The 23,708-nt window shown below is 39.7% G+C and overlaps 1 protein-coding gene across 2 annotated transcripts in view; it reads right to left on the bottom strand.

Moving 5' to 3' along the window:
* Nucleotides 1–23,708, bottom strand: part of MIPEP (mitochondrial intermediate peptidase) — a 239,174-nt gene that overhangs the window by 142,770 nt on the left and 72,696 nt on the right. For both annotated transcript variants that reach the window (XM_081083024.1, XM_081083025.1), the window contains 3 exons: nucleotides 23,567–23,619; nucleotides 3,109–3,262; nucleotides 1,274–1,351 (listed from right to left, as the gene is read on the bottom strand). In XM_081083024.1, the coding sequence (XP_080939150.1) occupies nucleotides 1,274–1,351; nucleotides 3,109–3,262; nucleotides 23,567–23,619 (285 nt within the window). The remainder of the gene's footprint in view (nucleotides 1–1,273; nucleotides 1,352–3,108; nucleotides 3,263–23,566; nucleotides 23,620–23,708) is intronic.

Genomic DNA, 23,708 nt, shown 5'->3' with positions numbered 1-23,708 from the left:
GGGAGAGGAATAGAGAGCCAGAAACATCGATGAGAGAGAAACATCGATTCAGCTGCCTCCTGCATGCCCCCCACTGGGGATGCACCCACAACCACAGCACATGCCCTTGACCAGAATCGAACCTGGGACCCTTCAGTCCGCAGGCCGATGCTCCATCCGCTGAGCCAAACCAGCCAGGGCTGATAACCTGAACTCTTAACATTTCCCATCAAATTGCCTAAAACTGTTGAAGATGATTGCTATACCAGTACACAGTTAAGGAAAGGAATGAACCTCACATATTTCACAAAAGAAGTGAATTGGTGGTGGATAAGGTTTCCAATATAAAGATACATCAGTTCCCTGTTACCTGCAGTTTCACTTTCCATTTCTGTTATTGGCTGATAACCATGGTCCAAATATAGTAAATAAAAAAATTCCAGAAATAAACCATTCATAAGTTTTAAACTGCATGCTGTTCTGAGTAACATGATGAAATTGTTTACTATCCTGCTGTATCCCTCCCAGAATGTGAGCCATCCCTTGTCTGGCATATCCATGCTGTATACACTACCCACCCATTAGTCACTTAGTAGTCATCTCAGTATCAGATCAGTTATCAGAATAAGAGAGACTACATTCACTTAAGTTTTATTACAGTATATTATTATAACTTCTATTTTATTATTAGTTAGTCGTTACAATGAATTAAACTTTATCATAGGTATGTATGTACAAAACACAGTATGTATAGAGTTTGGTACTATATTTGGTGTCAGGCATCCACTGGGGTCTTGGAAAGTATCCTTCATAAATGAGGGGGGGACTTCTGTATCTTCTGCAATTTTAAACTAGGTCCATTAACAAGTATGGAAAGTGGTTAAGAGTTGGGGCTATAGTAAGAATGTTTGGGTTCAAATCCTAGCACTTCTAGCTGTGTGACTCAGGGCAACCAACTTAACCTCTCTAGCCTCAGTTTCCTCATAATATTAGTGTCTAGTTTCAAAGGTTGAGGTGAACATTCAAAAACATGATGTGACATAGAAGGATTCATATAATATCAGCTATCATTATTACCATGACACAGATAAAAGTGACAGACTAGTATACAGGCATATCTAATGGTTTTCATAATGTTTATTTTTAAATTCACAGCTAATCTCAAATTAATATATTTAGTAATTATCATTAATGCCCTTTATATATGAGGGAACTACAAAAAAGATATGTTCACACTAATATCAATTAACTGCTGATCATTTTTAGAGAGACTAGATTATAAATAAAGCATTACCTGATGTGGCTTGTCTGCTCGCTGAAAAAAATCACAGTAAATGTACCCCAACAATCCTTCAGATTCATGAACCACAGCCTAGAAAAAACAATTTAATTTAGTGGTAAATGAGTCAATCAGAAACTCTATAAGTTGAAAACCATCCTCAACACAAGAATCTATACAGGTTGTGGCAGAAGTAGGTGTATAGTTATGAGTTCACGAAACAGCTTATTCTTGTATTATTATTTATTATTGTATTATTTTCCATACGAACAACCGTAAACTTACTTTTGCACCATCCTGTATATAAATCATGCACAGCTATAAATATAGACATTTTATTACTTTCTACATCCCATATTATTTCAAGATAGATTCTATTTTCTCTTCATCTTTTGGATGATTTTGATTTGGGTAATTCTGTCCAGGAGAAGAAACCCTCCTTGTTTGGGCCATTCAACTGATACCTCTACCAAATACAGCTCCTCAGATTGTTCACAAATCACCAAAAGGAGTTGGAAATAGTGTTGTCTCAAAAGTTTTAGCAGCAAAATTATTTTTCCTTCAAACTGTAGAACGTAATGATATATGTTCATACAAATTATAACCCTTGGACACAGAAATAACAAAAGGTAGCCTCTGGTTTCAGTTGACGATCAATAAAATCATTATTTATGACTTTACCCAAAACTGAACCTAAGAAGGCTCAACCACTAATCTCGATCCTGCCTTCTTTGTCTTTTTTACACCTTGAGGATTCTGCCAAAGAGAACCTAAGATTTATGCTTTAAAACTTCCTATAAAGCATATATTATTAATTCAACAAACATCTGTTAACACCTTCTGGATGCTAGGAACTGTTCACAGTATTTGGCATACAGCAGTGGACAAAACACAAATAGTTCTGCCCAGGGGGCTCACATCCTGCAGACACTTCTTTGCCCTTTACACTCTATCCTTCTATTCTTGTTACCAGTTTTCTTTTCACTATACAGCTGTATTTTATCAATCTCTATCATTTTTTGAAGTACATTATATACAAACAGAGAATACTTAGATAATTAAGTACAGTGATATAAGGTGCTCCCATTCATTCTATCCTTTCAGTTCCACCACTACATCGATTCCATGTTCACAGAACAAGCCAAGGAACAATGAGATAGCTTTTGTTTCTTGAAATATAGTGACAAGAGTAATGCGTGATAGGCAAATAAACAACACGTAAAACATCATGACAACACAAAGTCTTCGTGATAAACATATGGGTCAATAAATCTTGAAACTCTCATCAGGGAAAAATAAAAATACGCCTCAAACAAAGTGGGCTCTAAGGGAGACGAGTGGATTCCAGGCTTAAAGTTATTATCAAAGAAGTCAAATCAAAACATGGGACATAAATTCATATCTCATGCAAATTAAGCTCTTACAAAATTGGAAGGGGTTGGAAGAAAAGGAAATGTGACCAATGCAATGGGTTCAGAAATGAACCTAAAAGGACACTTAGCATGGCAGAAATGTAAAAAAGTAATGACAGATTTTCCTTTAATTACAATTTGTCAAACATATGAAGATTCAACCTCCTAGCAGATTCCTAAATATATTTTTTTCAAAGAACTAACTCTGCTGTTATATACTTACATTAATTTTCAGCAGCAACTGATTTTAGAGAATAATGTTTCTTTCATACAGTGTCCTAAGTCAGAAGTGGTCATTCAGGTTTTTTGTAAAACAGGACTAAGGTGAGAGCTGCTCCAATAGGCAAAACTAACTTACAGATGAAAGTGCTATTAACTCAATTATTAAACCCAAGAAATAGTAAAGTAATACAACTCTACACAAACTGGGATGCTTACCAGTTTTCGGACATCTTCACACCACACCTCTCCTTTTGCAGGCTGCTCTGCATACAATGCAATTCCCAACAGTTTATTAAATAAAATGTTAAGGCCTTCCATGCATGCTCCAAGGGAGAAAAATGGGCAATATAAACTGGGCTCAATATTATACCTAAGAGAAAGAAAAAAAGTTCAAAAGCATTTTGTTTAATTCAGTTTCATAAGGTAAATTCAAAGAGCTTTTCATTTAAAATTTAGAATCACACCAGCTATTTAAAAAGGATTAAAACATAAAGGTATATTTTTAAGTTTTGATTCTAAAATTTAAAATCATACCAGCTATTTAAAAAGGATTAAAACATAAAGGTATGTTTCTAACTTTTGATTCTAAAATTTAAAATCATACCAGTTACTTAAAAAGGATTAAAACATAAAGGTATGTTTCTAGCATTTCAGACTCAGTTTTCTTCAGAAGATAAGCAGTCTAATTATTACTAGTAGTAAATAATACTAGTAATTATGGTAGACATACCATTCATTAATCTTCACTCCTTTCAGGTGTAGTCTTTCACTGATTCAGTTAAGCAGTCTGTCTATCTCAATCAACCATACCACACACGATTTTTATTTTATACATATATTATATACAAAATCTGACCAGTTCGAGCTATAACAGTAAACCTCACTTTATGAAATGTGTTACAATATGAAAATTGTAACACATTTTCGTAAATATTAAACAAATACAAATTCTGAGACACATGAAGTGAACTTAAAATTCACACCTGTTAAAGTATTTGTTAATGGAGAAATAGCTGTAATATAAACAATTAATTTATCTGTTTTGTAGTTTTATTTCTTAAATAAAGAACAGCATACTAGCAAGGCTAATTATTCCTCATCTAAAACCAACTTTTTAATGCACTAGTGCAATATAAACCAAAGGACATCCAGAACACGGGAATAAATATTCACTTTAGAGTCATTAAGTCAGGCCAGACTTTATAACCACAGCCATGCTGGGGTCCAACCCCAGCAGGTCCAGGGGTCCCCAAAGGTGTGAATGGAGTCGGTGAAGAATGAATGACACGGAGGCTGAGTTCAGTTGATCATCATAGCCGTGTTCTCTTGTCAGGGTCTGGTCAGGATCTCTAGCCGAGTTCTGGTCAGGATCTCCAGCCAAGTTCTGGTTAGGATCTCCAGCCAGGTTCTGTGTCCATGTTCTCTTGCTAGGTTCTCTAGCCAGGTTCTGTCCAGGTTCTCCAGCCAGGTTCAGTCACCAGGTTCTAGTCAGGTTCTCTTGCCAATTTCTGTAGTCAGGTTCAGTCCAGGATCTTTTGCCATGTTCTCTGGCTAGGTTCTGTCTCTAGGTTCTGAGGCCAGTTTCTGTCCAGGATCTTTTGCCATGTTCTCTCCAGCAAAGTTCTTCTGTCTCTAGGTTCTGTGTAGGTTCTGTGTCTAGGTTCTGTGTCCTGTTGTCTTGTTACATCTGTATTTATACCAGTTGATTCCAATCCTGTCAATCTCTATTCCAAAGGTTAGGGCGTTTCTTATCTCCATTCCAGGGAGTAAAGATTATGTAGCTTAAGCATGATTGTTCGTAGTTAAAGTGATTAATTACCCGCCTGGCACTTAGTTAAGGGGTTTTATTCCCTCCCTAACTTCAGGGGAAAATCCCTACCTGGGGAAACAACCTTTCTCAGAGAGGTGACCTTGGTTAAAACACATAGTGCCAAGAAGGTGAGCAAACACATTAAGAACAGTATGCCATATATGCCAGGTCCCTTGAAACAGCAAGGATGGACTGGCTCCCGGCACAGCCAGAAAGCATAGCTCTAGAATAATAGTCAAGTACTTATTTTATTCCACTTTCTAGGATTAACAACATGTATACATACAAATAAAAATATACAAACCTAGACTTATTACTAAATGGGTGATTTGATTTAGTGAGTGAACATAAACTGCACCACAAATAAGATTTGGGCTACAGAGATCCACAAATTTACAACTTAGTTTCTGATCAATTTTTAAATAAAAGTAGAATCTCAATGCTGAAAGAGATGCTAGTGGTCCAGTGTCCTTACTCACTCACCGATTCACTCATGCAGGTGGTTGACAAACCAAGGGGATGCTGGATGTAAGGAATGGGAAGAGAGTCTGTCTCCAAGAAGCTCACAGTGAAGGAGGCAGAGAAGTGAAATGACTATACTGTCTCCTGAGCCTAGACAGGGGCTAGGGGAAGTTGCTCAACAGACACTGTTAAAGGAATGAGTGAACAAGTACTAAACAGCAGGGCAGCAAAAGAGTGCATGATGACTTTACCTGTACCAGAAGGGGTTAAAATTAAGAAGCAGGATTTTGCAGGGCAGGGGGGGAATGAGGATGAGATAAGGGAGAAGTAAGAAGGCAATTCCAAGGAGAAGCAACAATGTGACAGCCATATGGAGGCATGAAATAGACTGGTAACTTATAGTAATCAGGTAGATAAATATGTGCGTTCATAATGCAGGGAACAAATGGGAAATGAGAGGGAGAGGAGACTGGACACAAGTGGTCAGGTCCAGACACTGAGGACCTGCGACACCAGCCTGAGGAATTAGAATTTTATATTGTAGGCCCACGGTCTCTTCACTTTTTGATTATGTGACCCTATCAATAAAATATTGTTTGAGTATTCAAGAGTATTCAACCTAAATAGAAATATATTTATAAATTATATGCATGTGCTATTGTTCTACTACATTCCAAAACAAAGACATTTTTATAAGATAAGATACAGAAAAATAAATCTAAACAATTTCTTATATTTTATGTACATATCCTTAATGGATTGCTTACAGTTCGGGAGATATGAAAGACTGCTTCTGTAGGCAAGAGAGAGGCAAGCTGATGCCAACACTGAGAGGTTGACAGTAGTGTGGGGAATACTGGAAGAGGCAAGGAGAACAGAGTAAACTATTAAGAGCCTGAATGAGAGCAATAGCAGTGGGATCAAGGATAAGGAGGCAGATTTGAATTTGTTTTTCTTTTAAGTGAAAAATTATCAGGACTGTGTGAATGACTGGATTTAGAGGGTAAGAAAAAACAGTCTAGAAGCAGGTTTTTGGCTTGAGCAAATGGGTGGACAGAGTTGCAGAGTCATTTAATCTGAGCAGTGAAGACAAAGAAGCGAGATGGGCATCACGTCAGTGGGAGAAGAAAGGAGGGTGTGGGCAATTGTGAGACAAGAATGGAGGGTTTACAAAAATAAATTCAGTTTGGAGACACTGATACTGAGGTGTTCATAGGATGTCAAATACTCAGGACACTAAGACTGAGGAGACCTCATCGTTCAGGTGTGAGTTAAAGCTGCAGACAGAGATAGGGTCATCAGGGAAGAGTGATGTGGGTGAGAAGAGGATTAACAGCAAATCCCTGGACTTCCAAATGAAGGGAGGGAAGGAAGACTGAAAAATTAGAGCTGTCAGAGAATTGAAAGGAAGGTAAATCATGGAAATAGGGGAGAAACGCATTTTAAAAAAAGAAATAATTGAGGCCTCTGATTTCTGGTTTAACGTGTAAGGAGCCTTGAAAGTATTACACCATCCCAAGAAGTGAAAAGTAGAACCAACTGAAAATCACTAACTCTTCCTAAGTCCAGCAAAGAACTGAGGTCATAGAGAAAAATCACAGCCCCCTAAACTGAGAAGACATGTAGGCAGTTATACGATTCTCCAGTGTGCAGAAATCTGACAGTTAAAAACTCCAGGGAGACCTAGTTTAAGGAGGAATCCCCACACTTTTAGGAGTTTTGGCTTAGGGAGCCCTACCAGGCTTTCACAGTGAAGATCAAGAAAAATTTCCCCATATTTCCTGCCAGGGAAGGAAAAAGTATCCATTACAAAATACACCAGAACACTGTTATTCTTAATAAGGCCTGCCCTAAAAAGAAACTCTTTTTTTTAAAGAAATATATTTTTATTGATTTCAGAGAGGAAGGAAGGGGAGAAAGAGCTAGAAACATTCATGATGAGAAAGAATCATGAACTGGCTGCCTCCTGCAAGTCCCCCACTGGGGATCGAGCCCACAACCCAGGCATGTGCTCTTGACTGGAATCGAACCTGGGACCTTTCAGTTCTCAGGCCAACGCTCTATCCACTGAGCCAAACCGGCTTGGGCAGCCTTGGGCAAACTATGGCCCGCGGGCCGGGTCCGGCCTATTTGAAATGAATAAAACTAAAAAAAAAAAAGACCAAAAAAAGACCGTACCCTTTTCTGTAATGATGTTTACTTTGAATTTATATTAGTTCACACAAACACTCCATCCATGCTTTTGTTCCGGCCCTCCAGTCCAGTTTAAGAACCTATTGTGGCCCTCCAGTCAAAAAGTTTGCTCACCCCTGGGCTAGGGCAAAAGAAACTCTTTTACCAGAGGGTGGGGAAATAGCCAACTAGAGCCCCCTTTAGCCTTCTTGTCTCTGAAAAGTACTTGTTAAAAGTCACAGCCAAGGGACACAGGCTCACTAACAGACTGAGACCTAATGATAGGACTAGAATGCATCTCCTCTCCCACAAGTCACTACATCAATAGAGCTCTTATAACACAACAGGGAAATACAACTGAAAGAACTGCATGTCTCAGACTATATTTAAATATAAGTCCCTAGAGCAGTGATGGTGAACCTTTTGAGCTCGGCGTGTCAGCATTTTGAAAAACCCTAACTTAACTCTGGTGCCGTGTCACATATAGAAATTTTTTGATATTTGCAACCATAGTAAAACAAAGACTTATATTTTTGATATTTATTTTACATATTTAAATGCCATTTAACAGAGAAAAATCAACCAAAAAAATGAGTTCGCATGTTACCTCTGACACACGTGTCATAGGTTCGCCATCACTGCCCTAGAGAAACCCAAAGACAATAGAGCAGTGGTTCTCAACCTTCCTAATGCTGCGACCCTTTAATACAGTTCCTCATGTTGTGGTGACCCCAATTTCATTGTTACAACTTGAACATAAATAAAGCATAGTGATTAATCACAAAAACAATATGTAATTATATATGTGTTTTCCGATGGTCGTAGGCGACCTCTGTGAAAGGGTCGTTTGACCCCCCAAAGGGGTCGTGACCCACAGGCTGAGAACCGCTTCAATAGAGGAAACAGAAAAGTTAAAGTTTAACTTCCCAAACCACAGCTAGTGCAAAAAGTAAACACAGCCTAATCCAGGGGTGGGCAAACTTTTTGACTAGAGGGCCACAATGCGTTCTTAAACTGGACTGGAGGGCTGGAACAAAAGCCTGGATGGAGTGTTTGTGTGAACTAATATAAATTCAAAGTAAACATCATTACAGAAAAGGGTACGGTCTTTTTTTGGTCTTTTTTTTTTTTAGTTTTATTCATTTCAAACAGCCGGATCCAGCCTGCGGGCCGTAGTTTGCCCACGGCTGGCCTAATCCCTAGGCAGATAAACACAGAACCTCACAACAAAGCCCTATTTATCTCCATTTCTTTTCCCTAGTACATCATGTCCAAGTCTCAACAAAAACTTCGAAATCACGCTAAAAGATGAAAACACAGTTTAAAGAGACAGAACAAGCAACAGAACCAGATTCAGATGTCAGAAATATTAGAATTATCAGGTTTAGAATTCACAAGGAATAAGAAGAAAATACACAAGAATACATGGCGAATGTAAGAAGAAAGACAGAAACTCTAAAAAATTAATTAAAAAGGAAATGCTAGAAATCAAAAACATTTAAACAGAAATGAAGGCCTTTGATAGGCTCATCAGCAGACTGGATACAGCTGAGGAAACACTGAGTGAAATTAAAGAATGTCAATAGAAATTTCCAAAACTAAAATGCAAAGAGAAAAAAAGAATAAAAAAGACAGATGAGAACACCCAAAGAATTGTGGGACAATTACAAAGGTGTAATGCACACGTATTGGCAATACCAGAAGGAGAAGAGAGAGAAAAAGAAACAAAAGAAATATTTAAAGTAATAATGACTGAAAACTTTCAGATGAAAGATAAACACCAAACCACAGATCCAGGAAGGTCAAAGAACACTAAGCAGAAAAACAAAACAAAAAAACTCCACTTAGGCATATATCATAGTTAGGCTGCAGAAAAAAAACAAAACAAAAACGTCTTCAATGATGCCAGAAGAAAACCACCTCCATAGAGGAACAAGGATAAGCATTACTTTAGACTTTTCTTCAGAAACCATGCACGCAAGAGGAGTGTGATGTGAAATACCACAAACCTTGAATTCTGTATCCATCAGAATTATCCTTCAAAAGTGGAGATATAAAAACTTCCTTGGACAAACAAAAATTGAGGGAATTTTACCCCAGTAGATCTGACTTCAAAGGGTGTTAAAAGAAGTTCTTCAGGAAAAAGAAAAATGATAGTCAGAAACCTGAATCTACAGAAAGAAAGAAAGAGCATTGAAGAAGGAAGAAATGAAGATATAAAAATAGTTTTATTTCTTATTTTTAAATAATTGAACAGACAACAGTTTGTTCAGAATAATAGTAGCAACAATGTATTAAGTGATTGTAACTTATGGATAAGTGAAATGCATGACAGAAAAATTATGAGGGATTGAAAAGAATAAGTGGGTACTTGCACTAACCATGAAGCAGTACAGTATTATATGAAAGTGAACTTAAATTATTTGTAAACATGTATTGTAAACCTTAGGACAACTAATATAAAAGGATTTCAAAAAGAGAGAGAGGAGAAAAACTGGAATCAAGATAATTAAGATCATACAAAGCAGAAAAGAGTGAAAGACAAAAGAAAAAGAAACAATAAGAACAATGAAAACAGCAACAAATGTGGCAGACATTAATCCAATTATATAACTAATCACTTTAAACATTAATGGTATAAATATAACCATTACAATACAGAGATTGCCTGTGTAGCTCAGTTGATTGAGTGTTCCCATGCACTAAAAGGTCCCTGGCTGATTGATTCCTGGTCAGGGCACATGTCTGGGTTGTAGGCTTAATCCCCAGTAAGGGATGCTTCTCACTCTCATCCATGTTTCTCCATCTCCCTTCCTCTCTCTCTAAAATCAATAAAAACATTTAAAAGATAAACAAGACCCAAAAATAAGTTGTCTATAAGACATTCACTTTAAATATAAAGATAGATCAAAAGTAAAGTAATAAAGATATATCATGCTAACACTAATCAAAAGAAAGTTGCTACATTAATTTCAAACAAAGCAGGCTTCAGAAAAAAGGAAAGTTATTAAGGAAAAGGATAAAGAAGGATATTATGTAATGATAAAGTGATCAATTCTCCAAGAAGACACAACAATCCTTAATGTTCATGCACCTAACAACAGAGCTTCAAAATACAAGAGGAAAATATTGATAGAACTGTAAGGAGAAATAGAAGAATCCACTATGACAGCTGGAGATTTCAATATCCACCTATCAAAAATGAACACATCCAGCAGGTAGAAAATCTGTGAAAACAGAGTTGAACTCAACAGCATTATCAACTGGATATAATTGACATCTAGAGACTGCTTCATCCAACAGTGGCATACACATTCTTATAAATATCACATTGAAAATTCAACAAGATAGACCACACTAGAGAAAATAAAACACACCTTAACAAATTTCAAAAAACAGAAAGCTTACAATACATACTCTCAGAAAAAAAATGGGATTAATCTAGAAATCAAAACCAGAAAGCTAGAAAACCACAAAGTATTTAAAGATTAAACAAAATCCCAAATAATATACGAGTAAAAATCTCAAAAACTTTTAAAATAAAAATACAACTTATAATTTGTGGGGTGCAGTAAAAGCAGTTTTTTGAGGAACATTAATAGCAATTCAACATATTAGAAAAGAAGAGAGATCTAAAGTCAATAATCTAAGCTTCCATCATAGGAAGGTAGGCAAAAGACTGTCCCCCAAATATTGGGGATGTGTGCTCTAATTTCTGATTGCTACTTCTGATCTCAGATGTGCAGACAAAGATGTGGAGAGACTGTTGCCAAGCTCCTCCTACTAAAGTAACTTCTGGGAAATTTAAAAACCCAGTGCCCTTTTATTCCTCCTTCATTTTTCCCCTTTCCCCTTTGAGAAGCCAAACATTAAAGAACAGGACATTCAAAAACACCAGCATATACTAGGTAAATTAAAGACAGACTATGCACAACCTAAGGAAAGGCTCAGAAAAGACATAAAAAGGCATTAAGTTTACACTGCAGGTTGATCCTCAGCATAGAGACAGCATCAAAAACAATAAACAAAAGCAGTGACAACAACAACAAAAATAAGAAAAAAGTAAACCCTGGGGGAGGGGAAGAATCTGATTTCCAGAGTTACCACATAATTAGATTAAAATGCCCAGTGTTCAACAAATAAATCTCAAGGCATATAAAAAAAATAGGAAAATATGGCTCATGGAAAATAAAAATATATTAAAAAGAATTTGTCCCTAAAAGGTCTTAATGGCAGATATAGCAGGTAAAGACTTTAAAACAATAATCTTAAGGATACTCAAAGGAAGACGTAGAGAAAATTTTTTAAAAAATGTATGAATGGAATGGAAATATCAATAAAGAGAAAGAAACACAAACACACACACACACACACACACACACACACACACAAAACCCACAAAGAATTCTGAAGCTGAAAATTACAACAACTAAAAGGTAAAATTTACTAGAAAAATTCAGAAGCAGAAAAAATAATTAGTGATCTTGAAGATAAAAAAGAAAATGGTACCCTGGCCGGTGCTCCGTGGTTAGAGTATCAGCCTGCACTCCATAGGGTTCTGGGTTCGATTCCTGGTCAATGGAAAAAATATCCTCAGGTGAGGATTAACAACAATAAACAAACAAAAAAGAAATTATAGAACCTGAGGAACAGAAGAAAAAGATATTGAAGAAATGTAAAGAGTATAGAGATTTATGGGATAACACCAAATGGACCAACATGCACATTGTGGGAGTCCCAGAAGAAAGGGTCAGAGAGAATATTTTAAAAATAATAATGGCTGTAAACTTTCCAAATTTTAGAAAAGACATGAATATAAACATCCAAGAAGCTCAGCAAACTCTAAGAAAAATAAACTCAGACACATACCAAGACACATTATAATCAAACTTTCAAAGACAAAGGGCAAATACATTTTTCCAATTTTTAAATAAATATATTTTTATTGATTTTAGAGAAGAGAGAAGGATAGAGAGATAGAAACATCAATGATGTGAGAGAATCATTGATCGGCTGTCTCCTGCACTCCACACACTGACCTGTGCCTTGACTAGAATCAGGCTGTGACCTCCTGGTTCAAAAGTTGACGCTCAACCACTGAGCTACGCCGGCCCAATTTTTTAAAAAAATTGATTTTAGAGAGAGAAGACAGAGAGAGAGAGAAAAACAATGACTGGCTGCCTCCTGCACATCCCCTACTAGGGATTGAGCCCGCAACACAGGCATTTGTTGCTCTAAGGTGCCCAGACTAGGAATCCAACCAGCAACCTTTCGGTGCACTGGATGACGCTCAACCAACTGAGCCACACTGGCCAGGACCAAAGGGCAAAGTTTGAAAGCAGCAAGAGAAGTAAGTCATCACATACAAGGGATCCTCAACAAGATTTCTGCAAATTTTTATCATATTTTGGAGAACGGAAGACTGTGGGCCAATGTATTCAAAGTTTTATAAGAAAAAAATAGTTGGCCTCCTTCTGTCTCTGGCCATCAAAGGGAGAGGAGCTGCCGCCATTTCCACCCACATGAAATGGATACTCATGTACAACTGCTCAAGCTTCCTGATCAAGAAAAACAGATCATGGCTGGGTAGCACAGTTGGTTAGAGCCTCGTTATTCCGATACGCCAAGGTTGTGGGTTTGATCTCTGGTCAGGGCACATACAAGAAGCAACCAATGAATACATAAATAAGTGGAACAACAAAAATCTCTCTCACTCTCTCATCAATAAAAAAAAAAGAAATTACTTACAATAGGAAAAAGTTGTATAGCACTGAATCCAAATATCTGAAGCCCTGAAACTGCTTCCATTACAAGGGCTGAGTCACGCTTCCAATACAAGGGCTGAGTCACCACAAGTTGGTGGGTGTGGAGCCCGGAGCCCATGACAAAGGTATGGTGGTCATCATGTAGTGGAGATCTGACCAGCAAAAGCCACCCTCTTCCTAGTGTGGATCACCAATCAGTTTGGTTCTATCTTTTTTTTTAAATATATTTTATTGATTTTTTACAGAGAGGAAGGGAGAGGGATAGAGAGTTCGAAACATCAATGAGAGAGAAACATTGATCAGCTGCCTCCTGCACACTCCCTACTGGGGATGTGCCCGCAACCAAGGTACATGCCCTTGACCGGAATCGAAGCTGGGACCCTTGAGTCTGCAGGCTGACGCTCTATCCACTGAGCCAAACTGGTTAGGGCTACAATTTAATTTTTATATACTAGAGGCTTGGTGCACAAAAATTCGTGCACTCGAGGGTGGGAGGAGGTGGGGGGGTCCCTCAGCCCGGCCTGCGCCCTCTCGCAGTCTGGGACCCCTCAGGGGTCGGCCTAAGCTGGAAGTCAGACATCCCTCTGGTAGCCCGGGAGCCCTCAGGGGATGTCCGACTGCGGCTTAGGGCTGCCACAAGGTGGGACAGGCTCTCAATGCCTTCAGCCCGGCTTGTGGCTGAGTGGCACTCCCCCTGTGGAAGTACACTGACCACCAGCGGGCAGCTCCTGCGTTGAGCATTTCCCCCCTGGTGGTCAGTGCGCATCATAGTGACCAGTCGTTCCCGGTCATTCCACCATTAGGGTCAATTTGCATATTACCCTTTTATTATATAGGATTTTTAAATCCTCACCCAAGGATATGTTTTTATTGATGAGAGAAAGAGAGAGAGAAAGAGAGAGATATGAGAGAGAAACATCGATCGGCTGTCTCCTGTACTTGCCCCCACAGGAAATCAAATCTGCAACCTAGGTATGTGCCCTGACCTGGAAACAAATCTGCAATCTTCTGGTGTATGGTACAAAATTCCAACCAACTGAGCAAAAAAAAAAAAAAGAAAGAAATTGTTTTAAATAAATTTTTTAAAAATAAAATAATTCCAATATACTTTTTATAAAGACTTACTTTTACTTTCCATGAAGAATTTTCCACTATAACTTGAAAAACAAAAAAATTATCTGCTCTTTAAGATTAACCATCAAGACACAAGACTATTCCAGGGTCAACGTTTAGCAGTTAGTTTTTTGTCTTACTTCTAATAGGGTCTTCCTTTTCTTTAGGCAAACATTTAATAAACCTGAAAGAAGTCTGAAATATTTAACATAAAGCAAAAGAAGTCCCTGGGGTTAGCTTTAAAAAAAGCTCTAATCAAGGAAAAGTTCCTATTTTTTGTTTTGTGTCAAACCACATCTTTAAGTCTTAGTTGAAAGTAGAGGAATTTATTTAACAAGGATTTAGAAATCTTCACTTTGTTCCATTCTTCTAACCTCAAACCCAAACTATTTTCCCTTTCTTTTCTCATCCATTAGCTGTACTTCTCAGCTACACATGTCAGTCAAGATTATTGAAACCTCAAACCGATCTCAATCATTTGCCTTTTAAGCTATTTACAATAGATGTTTTAAACCCCCAATTCTTACAATCTTTTATCAAGCATCTCTGGATCCCTTTTCCTGAGTTACCAGCAAAATAAAGAAACTAGAAACTTTAATTAAATAAAGTAAAGCACCTAGTGGATTTCAGGTAGGTTACACTATGTTCCTGGAATAGCTGGTGATTTCCTACTCAAAGAACCAACAAGCCTGATGGAAACCTCTGTCAGCCAATGAGGTTTAGGAAGACCTCCAGAGTGTCACACTGTTTTCAACAAATCTGAAAGATGATATATGTCATTCACAAAATGTATCACTGGATTACTTTTAATAAGAATTTCCAATAACTGGTTTAGACACAGGCTTGAACAATGACTATCAACTGTTGACCTAAGAAGCAATATACAAGCCAAAAAGGACTCTGTGTGGTTAACTGAGTCCAAATTCATAATAAGAGTCTAGCAGCCATTTTTTTATAGGGGTCCTTTCATGAACAGGGGAAAACCACAGATGGCTGCCAAATCTCTTGCACTGCCTTCCTACAATCTGAGCCAACTTTATAAAGGAGTTCCTGGAATGAATTTTAACCAATGGTTTAAGACCTGCCCATGCATAGCTATATCCTCATCTACATTGTTACTGACCAATCAGAGTGGCTCCACAGTGACCAATTAGGAAACATGATTCCAACCAATTAGGACAGTGCTATTTGGGTCAATCAAACTGTGCAAAAGTAGATTTCTCATTTGCATAAAGGACCAATCAGAGACCAGGGCAAGTACTTTGTCCAGGAAAGAGAGGAGCATACTTTTAGAGAGTATTTCCCGATTTGCAAACTGTTCACCCAGATAAAATTTCTCCTTTTACCTCACCCCAGATGGAGGACTCCTGTCGACACTGGATCAACCACAGCAATTTTATTTTTTTTTTTAATTCTTTATTGCTGAAAGTATTACATTTGTCTCCTTTTCCCTCCATTGACCTCTCCCAGCTCGCTCCCATCCCCCAGGTCAGGCCCTCACCCCCTTATTGTGTCCACTGGTTATGCTTATATACATGCATACAAGTCCTTTGGTTGTTCTCTTACCCACCTCCTCCCATCCTCCCTGCCTTCTCTCTGAAGTTAACAATCTGTTAAATGCTTCTGTCTCTGGATTTATTTTTGTTCATCAGTTCATGTTGTTCATTACATTCCACAAATGAGTGAAATCATGTGGTACTTATCTTTCTCTGACTGGCTTATTTCGCTTAGCATAATGCTCTTCAGGTCCATCCATGCTCTTGCAAATGGTAAGAGTTCTTTCTTTTTTACAGCAGCAGAGTATTCCATTGTGTAGATGTACCATGATTTGTTAATCCACTCATCTGCTGATGGCACTGAGGCTGTTTCCAAATCTTAGCTATTTTAAAGGTGCTGCTATGAACATAGGGGTATATATATTCTGATTGGTGTTTCTGATTTCTTGGGATACATTCCTAGAAGTGGGATTACTGCGTCAAATGGGAGCTCCATATTTAATTTTTTGAGGAAACTCAATACTGTTTTCCATAGTGGCTGCACCACTCTACATTCCCACCAGCAGTATACAAGGGTTCATTTTACTCAGTGGGCAAATACTAAAACCATTTCCCCTAAGAATAGGAACAAGACAGGGATGCCCACTTTCACCATTCCTGTTCAAGATAGTATTGGAAGTGCTAACCATAGCGATCAGACAAAAAGAAGAAATAAAAGGTATCCAAATCAGAAAAGAAGAAATACAACTGTCATTATTCACAGATGACATATTGTACATAGAAAACCCTAAAGACTCCATCAAAAAACTACTACATTTAATAAATGAATTCAGCAACATAGCAGGATACTAAATATCTATGGCATTTTTATACACCAATAATGAACTGACAGAAAGGGAAACTAAAAAAAAAAAAAAATCCCATTTACCATTGCAACAAAAAAATTAAGATACCTAGGAATAACCTTAACTAAGGAGGTAAAAGACCTGTACTTGGAAAACTACAGGATGTTGAAAAAAGAGATAGAGGAAGACACAAACAAGTGGTAGAATATATCTTGTTCATGGATTGGTAGAATCAACATCATTAAAATGTCCATACTACCCAAAGCAATCTAGAGATTCAATGCAATCTCCACTAAAATACCTATGGCTTATTTTATAGCCCTCCAAAAATTTATGTGGAATAAAAAAAGACACCGAATAGCCACAGCAATCCTGAGAAAGAACAAAGTTAGAGGGATCATAATAACAGATATCAAGTTATATTACAAAACCACTGTGCTCAAAATTGCCTGGAACTGGCACAAGAACAGAAGGGAACAGAACAGAGAACCCAGAAACTGACTCAAGCCATTATGCTCAATTAATATTTGACAAAGGAGGTGAGAGCATACAATGGAGTTAAGACAGTCTCTTCAATAAATGGAGTTGCGAGAAATTGGAGAGATACATGCAAAAAATGAAACCTAAATAGATGCAACCTTTTGTTGACACAACCAGTACGTATTTACTGAGAGCCCAAAGTGTGTATTCCGCATTTAACTGCAAACATACTTTGTTCTTAAGAGCTTTAAGATATGGTTGAGAAGACCCATTTAACAGAATGACAAAAAGAACACATAATTAGAAGGTCAACTGTGCAGCACACAGTCTGTAAGCATGGTGGAAGCAGGAGCTGCAAAGGTCAATTCAGACCTGGAGGCTTTTGCACTCTTGGCAAAACTTCACAGGAAAGCCAGCAAAAGAGGATAAAAGGAACCTTACTAGCCACCAGATATAGGCTCTTCTGAGACAAAAAGGGACCTGGGTGAGGGACAGGAAGTTTAGTTTGGCTTATGTAAATTGTGGAGGAAGAGGAGTTGTGGGAGAGTACAGGAAAGGCAGGTTATAGACACCAAATAACTGGATGTTTATATACTTACTAGAGGCCCAGTACATGAATTCGTGCACGGGTGGGGTCCAGTCAGCCCACCCCTATGGGGACCCATTGGGCCAGGCTGGCAAGGAGGAGGGGCCGCAAGCAGTTGGCCAGGCCCTCAATCAGGATGTTGGGGGCTAATCAGGGTGCAGGCTGGCTGGGGGGTGGGGGGTGCAATTGGGGCCTGGACCAGGCCAGTTGGCTGCTGCAGTGTGCATCATAGCCACCAGTCATTCTGGTAGTTTCACTGTTCCATGCTGGCCTTTTATATATATAAACTAGAGGCCGGTGCACAAAAATTTGTGCACTGGCGGGCGGGGGTGGTTGTCCCTCAGCCCCAATTGTGCCTTCTCACAGTCTGGCACCCCTCAGGAGATAACGACCTGCGGGCTTAGTCCCGCTCCCGGGTGGCAGAGGGCAGGCCCAATCCCTAGGTGCATGCCCCGCAGACCCTGGTCGGGCTCAGAACAGGGCCGATTGGGCAGTTGGGGTGCCGCCCCCTGTCATGCACAGAGCAGGGAGGATCGGGAGGTTGCGATGTCACCCCCAGTCACGCTCAGGGTAGGGCCGATTGCGGGGTTGGGGCACCGCCCCCTGTCACACTCAAGGCAGGGTCGATGGGGAGGTTGAGGCGCCACCCCGTCATGCACAGAGCAGGGCAGATGAGGGGGTTGGGGAGCTCCCCCCTGTCACACACAGAGCAGGGCCCATCAGGGGGGTTGGGGCTCCGTACCCTGTCACACACAGAGCAGGGCCGATCAGGGGGTTGGGGAGCTCCCCCATGTCACGCACAGAGTAGCGCCTATAGGGGAGTTGGGGCACCACCCCCTGTCACACACAGAGCAGGGTGGATCAGGGGGTTGGGACGCCACCCCCTGTCACCCACAGAGCAGGGATGATCAGGGGGTTGGGGCACTCCCCCATCACACTCAGGGCAGAGGTGATGGGGAAGTTGCGGCTCCACCCCGTCACACACAGAGCAGGGCCCATGGGGCGGGGGGGGGGGGGGGTTAGGGCGCCGCAGCCTGTCACATGCAGAGCAAGGCCGGTCAGGGGGTTGGGGAGCTCCCCACTATCAGGCACAGAGCAGGGCCGATCAGGGGGTTTTGGTGACTTCCCCTGTCACGAACAGAGCAGGGCGGATAGGGAGGTTGCAGCCCTGCCCCATGTCACACACAGAGCCGCAGGGTGATCAGGGGGTTTGGGCGCTGCCCCCTGTCACGCTGCTCCAGGGGCCAGGAGGCCTGGCGGCAACGCTGATCCCATTGCTGGGAGGCCTCGCAGCTCCGCTTGACACAGGGGCAGTGAGGCCTCACTGCTCTGCTGATACCGGTGCTGGGAGGCCTCGCTGCTCCGCTGATCCTAGTGCCAGGAGGCCTCGCAGCTCTGCTGATCCCAGTGCCGGGAGGCCTCATGGCTCCACTGATCCCGGTGCTGGGAGGCATATTACCCTTTTACTATATAGGATAGAGGCCTGGTGCACGGGTGGGGGTCGGCTGGTTTGCCCTGAAGGGTGACCCGGATCAGTGGGGGTGTCCCGTTTGGGTGCCTGGCCAGCCTGGATGAGGGGATGATGGCTTTTTGCAGCTGGTCACACCCTCTTCAGGGTGGGGGTCCCCACTGGGGTGCATGGCCAGCCTGGATGACGGGCTGATGGCTGTTTGCAGCTAGTCACACCCCCTTCAGGGTGGGGGTCCCCACTGGGGTACCTGGCCAGTCTGGGTGAGGGGCTGAGGGCCATTTTCAGGCTGGCGGGTGACTGAAGCTCCCAACCTCTCCTTTTTTTCTTTTTTTTTTTATTCTGGGATTTATGTACCTTCTATGGCTGTCATTGGAGCTGAGAGCCGGCTATAGCTCTGAGGATCGGCTCCAGCTCTGAGACCTCAGCTGCTGAAAGCAGGTATCTGGGTTTGTTTGGGTTCTATAATTGTAACACTGTTGCGATCCTGCTTGCTCCAGCTCTGACGGCTGAAAGCAGGTTTCTGGAGCTTGTTTAGCTCCTATAATTGCAACACAGTTGCTTAGAGTGCAAGCTCAGAGGCCGGAGGCGGCAGGCGGGGAACCTTGGCTTCCTCTATCACTGAAGCAAGGAAGCCTCCTTTTCGCTTCAGCTGCCTGGTTGCCGGCCGCCATCTTGGTTGGCAGTTAATTTGCATATCTCGCTGATTAGCCAATGAGAAGGGTAGCAAAGTTACGGTTAATTACCATGTTTCTCTATTATTAGATAGGATTGTTAAAGAAGAATGGGTTGTGATCAGATCCTAGAAGCCTTGAATGACAACTCTAATGTTATTTTGAAGGCAGTAATGATCCCACAACCCTGAAAAGGGTAGGATCCAAAAATGAACTGTCCTGCCAACCACACAGGGTTCCTCCACTCTGGATACAGTGGCAAGATGGACTTCCCTGATTCAGTATCCTTAATCTGTCATTTAAAGCAGGGGTGGGAACATCCATCCTGCAGGCCATGTAAGGCCTGAACAATCATTAGGTCTGGCTCTGCCAAGGCATTAGGGGTGAGTTAATTAAATGATTGACCAAATAGAGCAGTCTAATTTTTAATTTGATAATTTTGTATGGCCTGTGAATGATGTTATAAAATCCAAATGGCCCTTGGCAGAAAAAAAGTTTCCCCACCCCTAATCTAAAGCTTTGCTGGCCTAGCAGGTGTGTTTAAGTGGTTGAGCATTGACCTATGAGCCAAGAGATCACAGTTGGATTCCCAGTCAGGGTACATGCCTGGGGGGTGGGGGGGATGAGGGGGTGGTGGGCTCGATTCCTAGTGGGGGTGGGGGGCGTTCAGAAGGCAGCTGATCAACAATTCTCTTTCATCTTTTTTTGAAAATATATTTTATTGATTTTTTACAGAGAGGAAAAGAGAGGGACAGAGAGTCAGAAATATCGATGAGAGAGAAACATCGATCAGCCGCCTCCTGCACACCTCCTACTGGGGATGTGCCCGCAACCAAGGTACATGCCCTTGACCGGAATCGAACCTGGGACCTTTCAGTCCGCAGGCCAATGCTCTATCCACTGAGCCAAACCAGTTAGGGCTCTCTTTCATCTTTGATGTTTCTGTCTCTCCCTCTTCCTTCCTCTCTCTGAAATCAATAAAATCAGATCTTAAAACTTTTCTAATGAACATTCTACAACTAATTTGATACACTCATTAGATGAGTGTTTCCTTCGAGAAGCTTTAAGGGAGAACTGACCCCTCTCTTTCAAAAGATTTTTGAGAACACTTAAAAAGCATCTTTCATAATGGATCATTCTCCAGAAGAATATCCACAGATGTCCAAACCCATATAATAATGTTATTTTAGTACTAATAATACAAGCATTATTTCATTTAATCCTGACATATGAAGTAGACTATAATAACCCTCATTTTATAGATAACCTTGCTAAGAGACTTAGAGAGGATAAATAACTTTCTAAAGGTTGTGTGTAGCTCATTTAATGGTGGAACCAGGACTTGCCCAGGTCCCTCTGACTTCAGGAAACATGCTCCTGGCCACACTGCCCTGGAAATTCAAGGGTTCCCATTCTTTCAAGTGGCTGATTCGGACAATAAAACCCCATCTCTGTGGTTGGTATAGAGGTTGTGAGAAATCACAACTTATTTGGGGACTTTCTGTTAGCAACATAAAAACTTTCCAATGTTGTATTTTTGGTAGAAATGGAGAAGAGGAAGTCACTACCATTTATTCAACAGCTTTTGTTTAAGGTCACTATTAAACTGTACAGAGATTTTATACGCCTAATTAGTACATCTCCTTTAAATTCCAATTGATTTTATCTTTCCAAATCTTCCAATATTCTTATGTAATTTCCATAGAACCACCATTTGGGCATGCTATATTTACAAAATACAGTTAAATGACAAAAATATTAAATTTAAGGCTATGGCATTAATTAATAAACATGATATGGACAAATACCACATAAAAATCACACAGCAAAAAATCAGAAAGAAACAAATATACTGAACATATTACTTTTCAAAGTAAAAAAAATACATAAATATAGAAAGCATTAAGAAAAAATTTTATTCCTTTATGCTACATCTTTTTTTTTTAATGTATTTTATTGATTTTTTACAGACAGGAAGGAAGAGGGATAGAGAGTTAGAAACATCGATGAGAGAGAAACATTGATCAGCTGCCTCTTGCACATCTCCCACTGGGGATGTTCCCGCAACCAAGGTACATGCCCTTGATCGGAAATCGAACCTGAGACCTTTCAGTCCGCAGGCCGACGCTCTATCCACTGAGCCAAACTGGTTAGGGCTATGCTACATCTTAACAGGCCAATCATCCAAGCCAAATCTTTCTTTGAAAGAATTTTAAAAGATAAATTATATTTTTATGCAACTATAGGGAGCAGTGTATAGTAAAACAATACCTTATGTTAAGCTATAATATATTCTAAGCACTTACTGTTTATCATAAACAAATTATTATAGATTTTGAATAACAGTTTATGTGCTTTTATAGAGAAAATGACATGCTGAATTCGAGATAATGTATAAAAAATTGTATTTGATGAAGTATTATTCCTGGCTATGAGACAATTGTGCTTTGGCAGTAAACTGATTTGGGGAACAGAGATATAATAAAGAAGCCAAAGAGTAGAAAATAAATAAAAATTATGTGGGTGAACTTTTCAATACACTAATTGATTCTGAAGCACCTCTTCCTGCTGATGCAGAAAAGAACATATAAAGTTATTCATTTCTGTTGTATGACAAATACCAAAAGAAATAATTTTTAAAAAGTCTAATTCTAGTGAAGTACTTAGTACTTGATGTTTGAATAATACATAGTAATAAAAACACTTTAAAGTTTAATACCAATAAAACAAATATATTATTATCATGATATATGCTAACATGCATTAATGAAGAAAAAGGCACAAAACTTTTATTTTCTTCTATTAATTATCTTAGTTAAACTGCATACCTCAAAAATCTGTAAGAGAAAAATTTTAGCCCTGGCTGGATGATTCAATTGACTGGAGTGTCATCCCATGCACCAAAAGGTTAAAGATTGGATTCCAAGCCGTGGCATATACTTATGTTGTGGGTTTGATACCCAGTTGGGGCATGTAAGGGAGGCAACTGATTTATGTTTCTTTCTCACATCAATGTTTCCCTCTCTGAAATCAGTAAAATATATCCTCAGGTGAGGATTAAAAAAAAAGAAACAGAAAAATGTTAATGCTTTGCTAAAAAATAGGATCCTAAGAGTTTTTAAAAATTCATATTGTGCATATACAGTTCCTTGGGACATTACATTTTAAAATGTGTTCATTTTAAGTAGAACTCCATATTTCTTGGGCTTATATGCAAATATAAAAATTACAGAGGCAGGGAATTTTTAGGAAAAAATATCTACACTTTGCCACAATAAAATACACACAGGCGAATACAGAAGCCAGAGGAATAATCAACTTGTTTCCTAAGTTTTAATTTCATTTATATCCTTCCAGATCCCAAGTACTACTTTATTCCTTCATTGGTTCAACAAATATTTGCTGACCACTACCCTCAACCAGAAACAGGATACAACAGGGTTCTAGCAAAGTTCCAGCCCCCCAAATGTTCAAAGTCTAGAAAGAGAACCTGGAAGCTACACACAGGAGAAGGGCAAGATTCTAGACATCATGGGGAGAGATTTTAAAGTCTTAAACAGGAAATGACATAAGCTATAGAATAGGCTTGTGGGGGAGAGGTAAAGCATGTTACTGTGACTGAGAGCATAGCTTTTGTAATCCATATTAAATGTGGGCAGATGCTGATCATGCCAGCAGAGGGACTGAACTGGAGAAGACAGAAGTTTGTAACGTGGGCAACTGAGTAAGGAAAGTAGTTGTACAATTAATGTGCAAAGTGCTCAATAAATACTAATTTTTTTCTTCCTTCTCAAAAAACTTACCTTTCTGCACGAATCACACCACTGTAGTAGGGGGGATCCCAAGGCATTAATTCCTACAATGAAAAAGTTCACTGTTATGAAAGCTATCGACTATTTCACAACTTTTATCAATAATTTAGCTAGTTTATAAGATGTAAACCAG

The sequence above is a fragment of the Myotis nattereri genome, assembly GCF_964212035.1.
Source record: "Myotis nattereri genome assembly, chromosome: 2".
In the NCBI taxonomy this organism is placed as follows: domain Eukaryota; kingdom Metazoa; phylum Chordata; class Mammalia; order Chiroptera; family Vespertilionidae; genus Myotis; species Myotis nattereri.
This window is presented reverse-complemented; position numbering and strand designations above follow the sequence as displayed.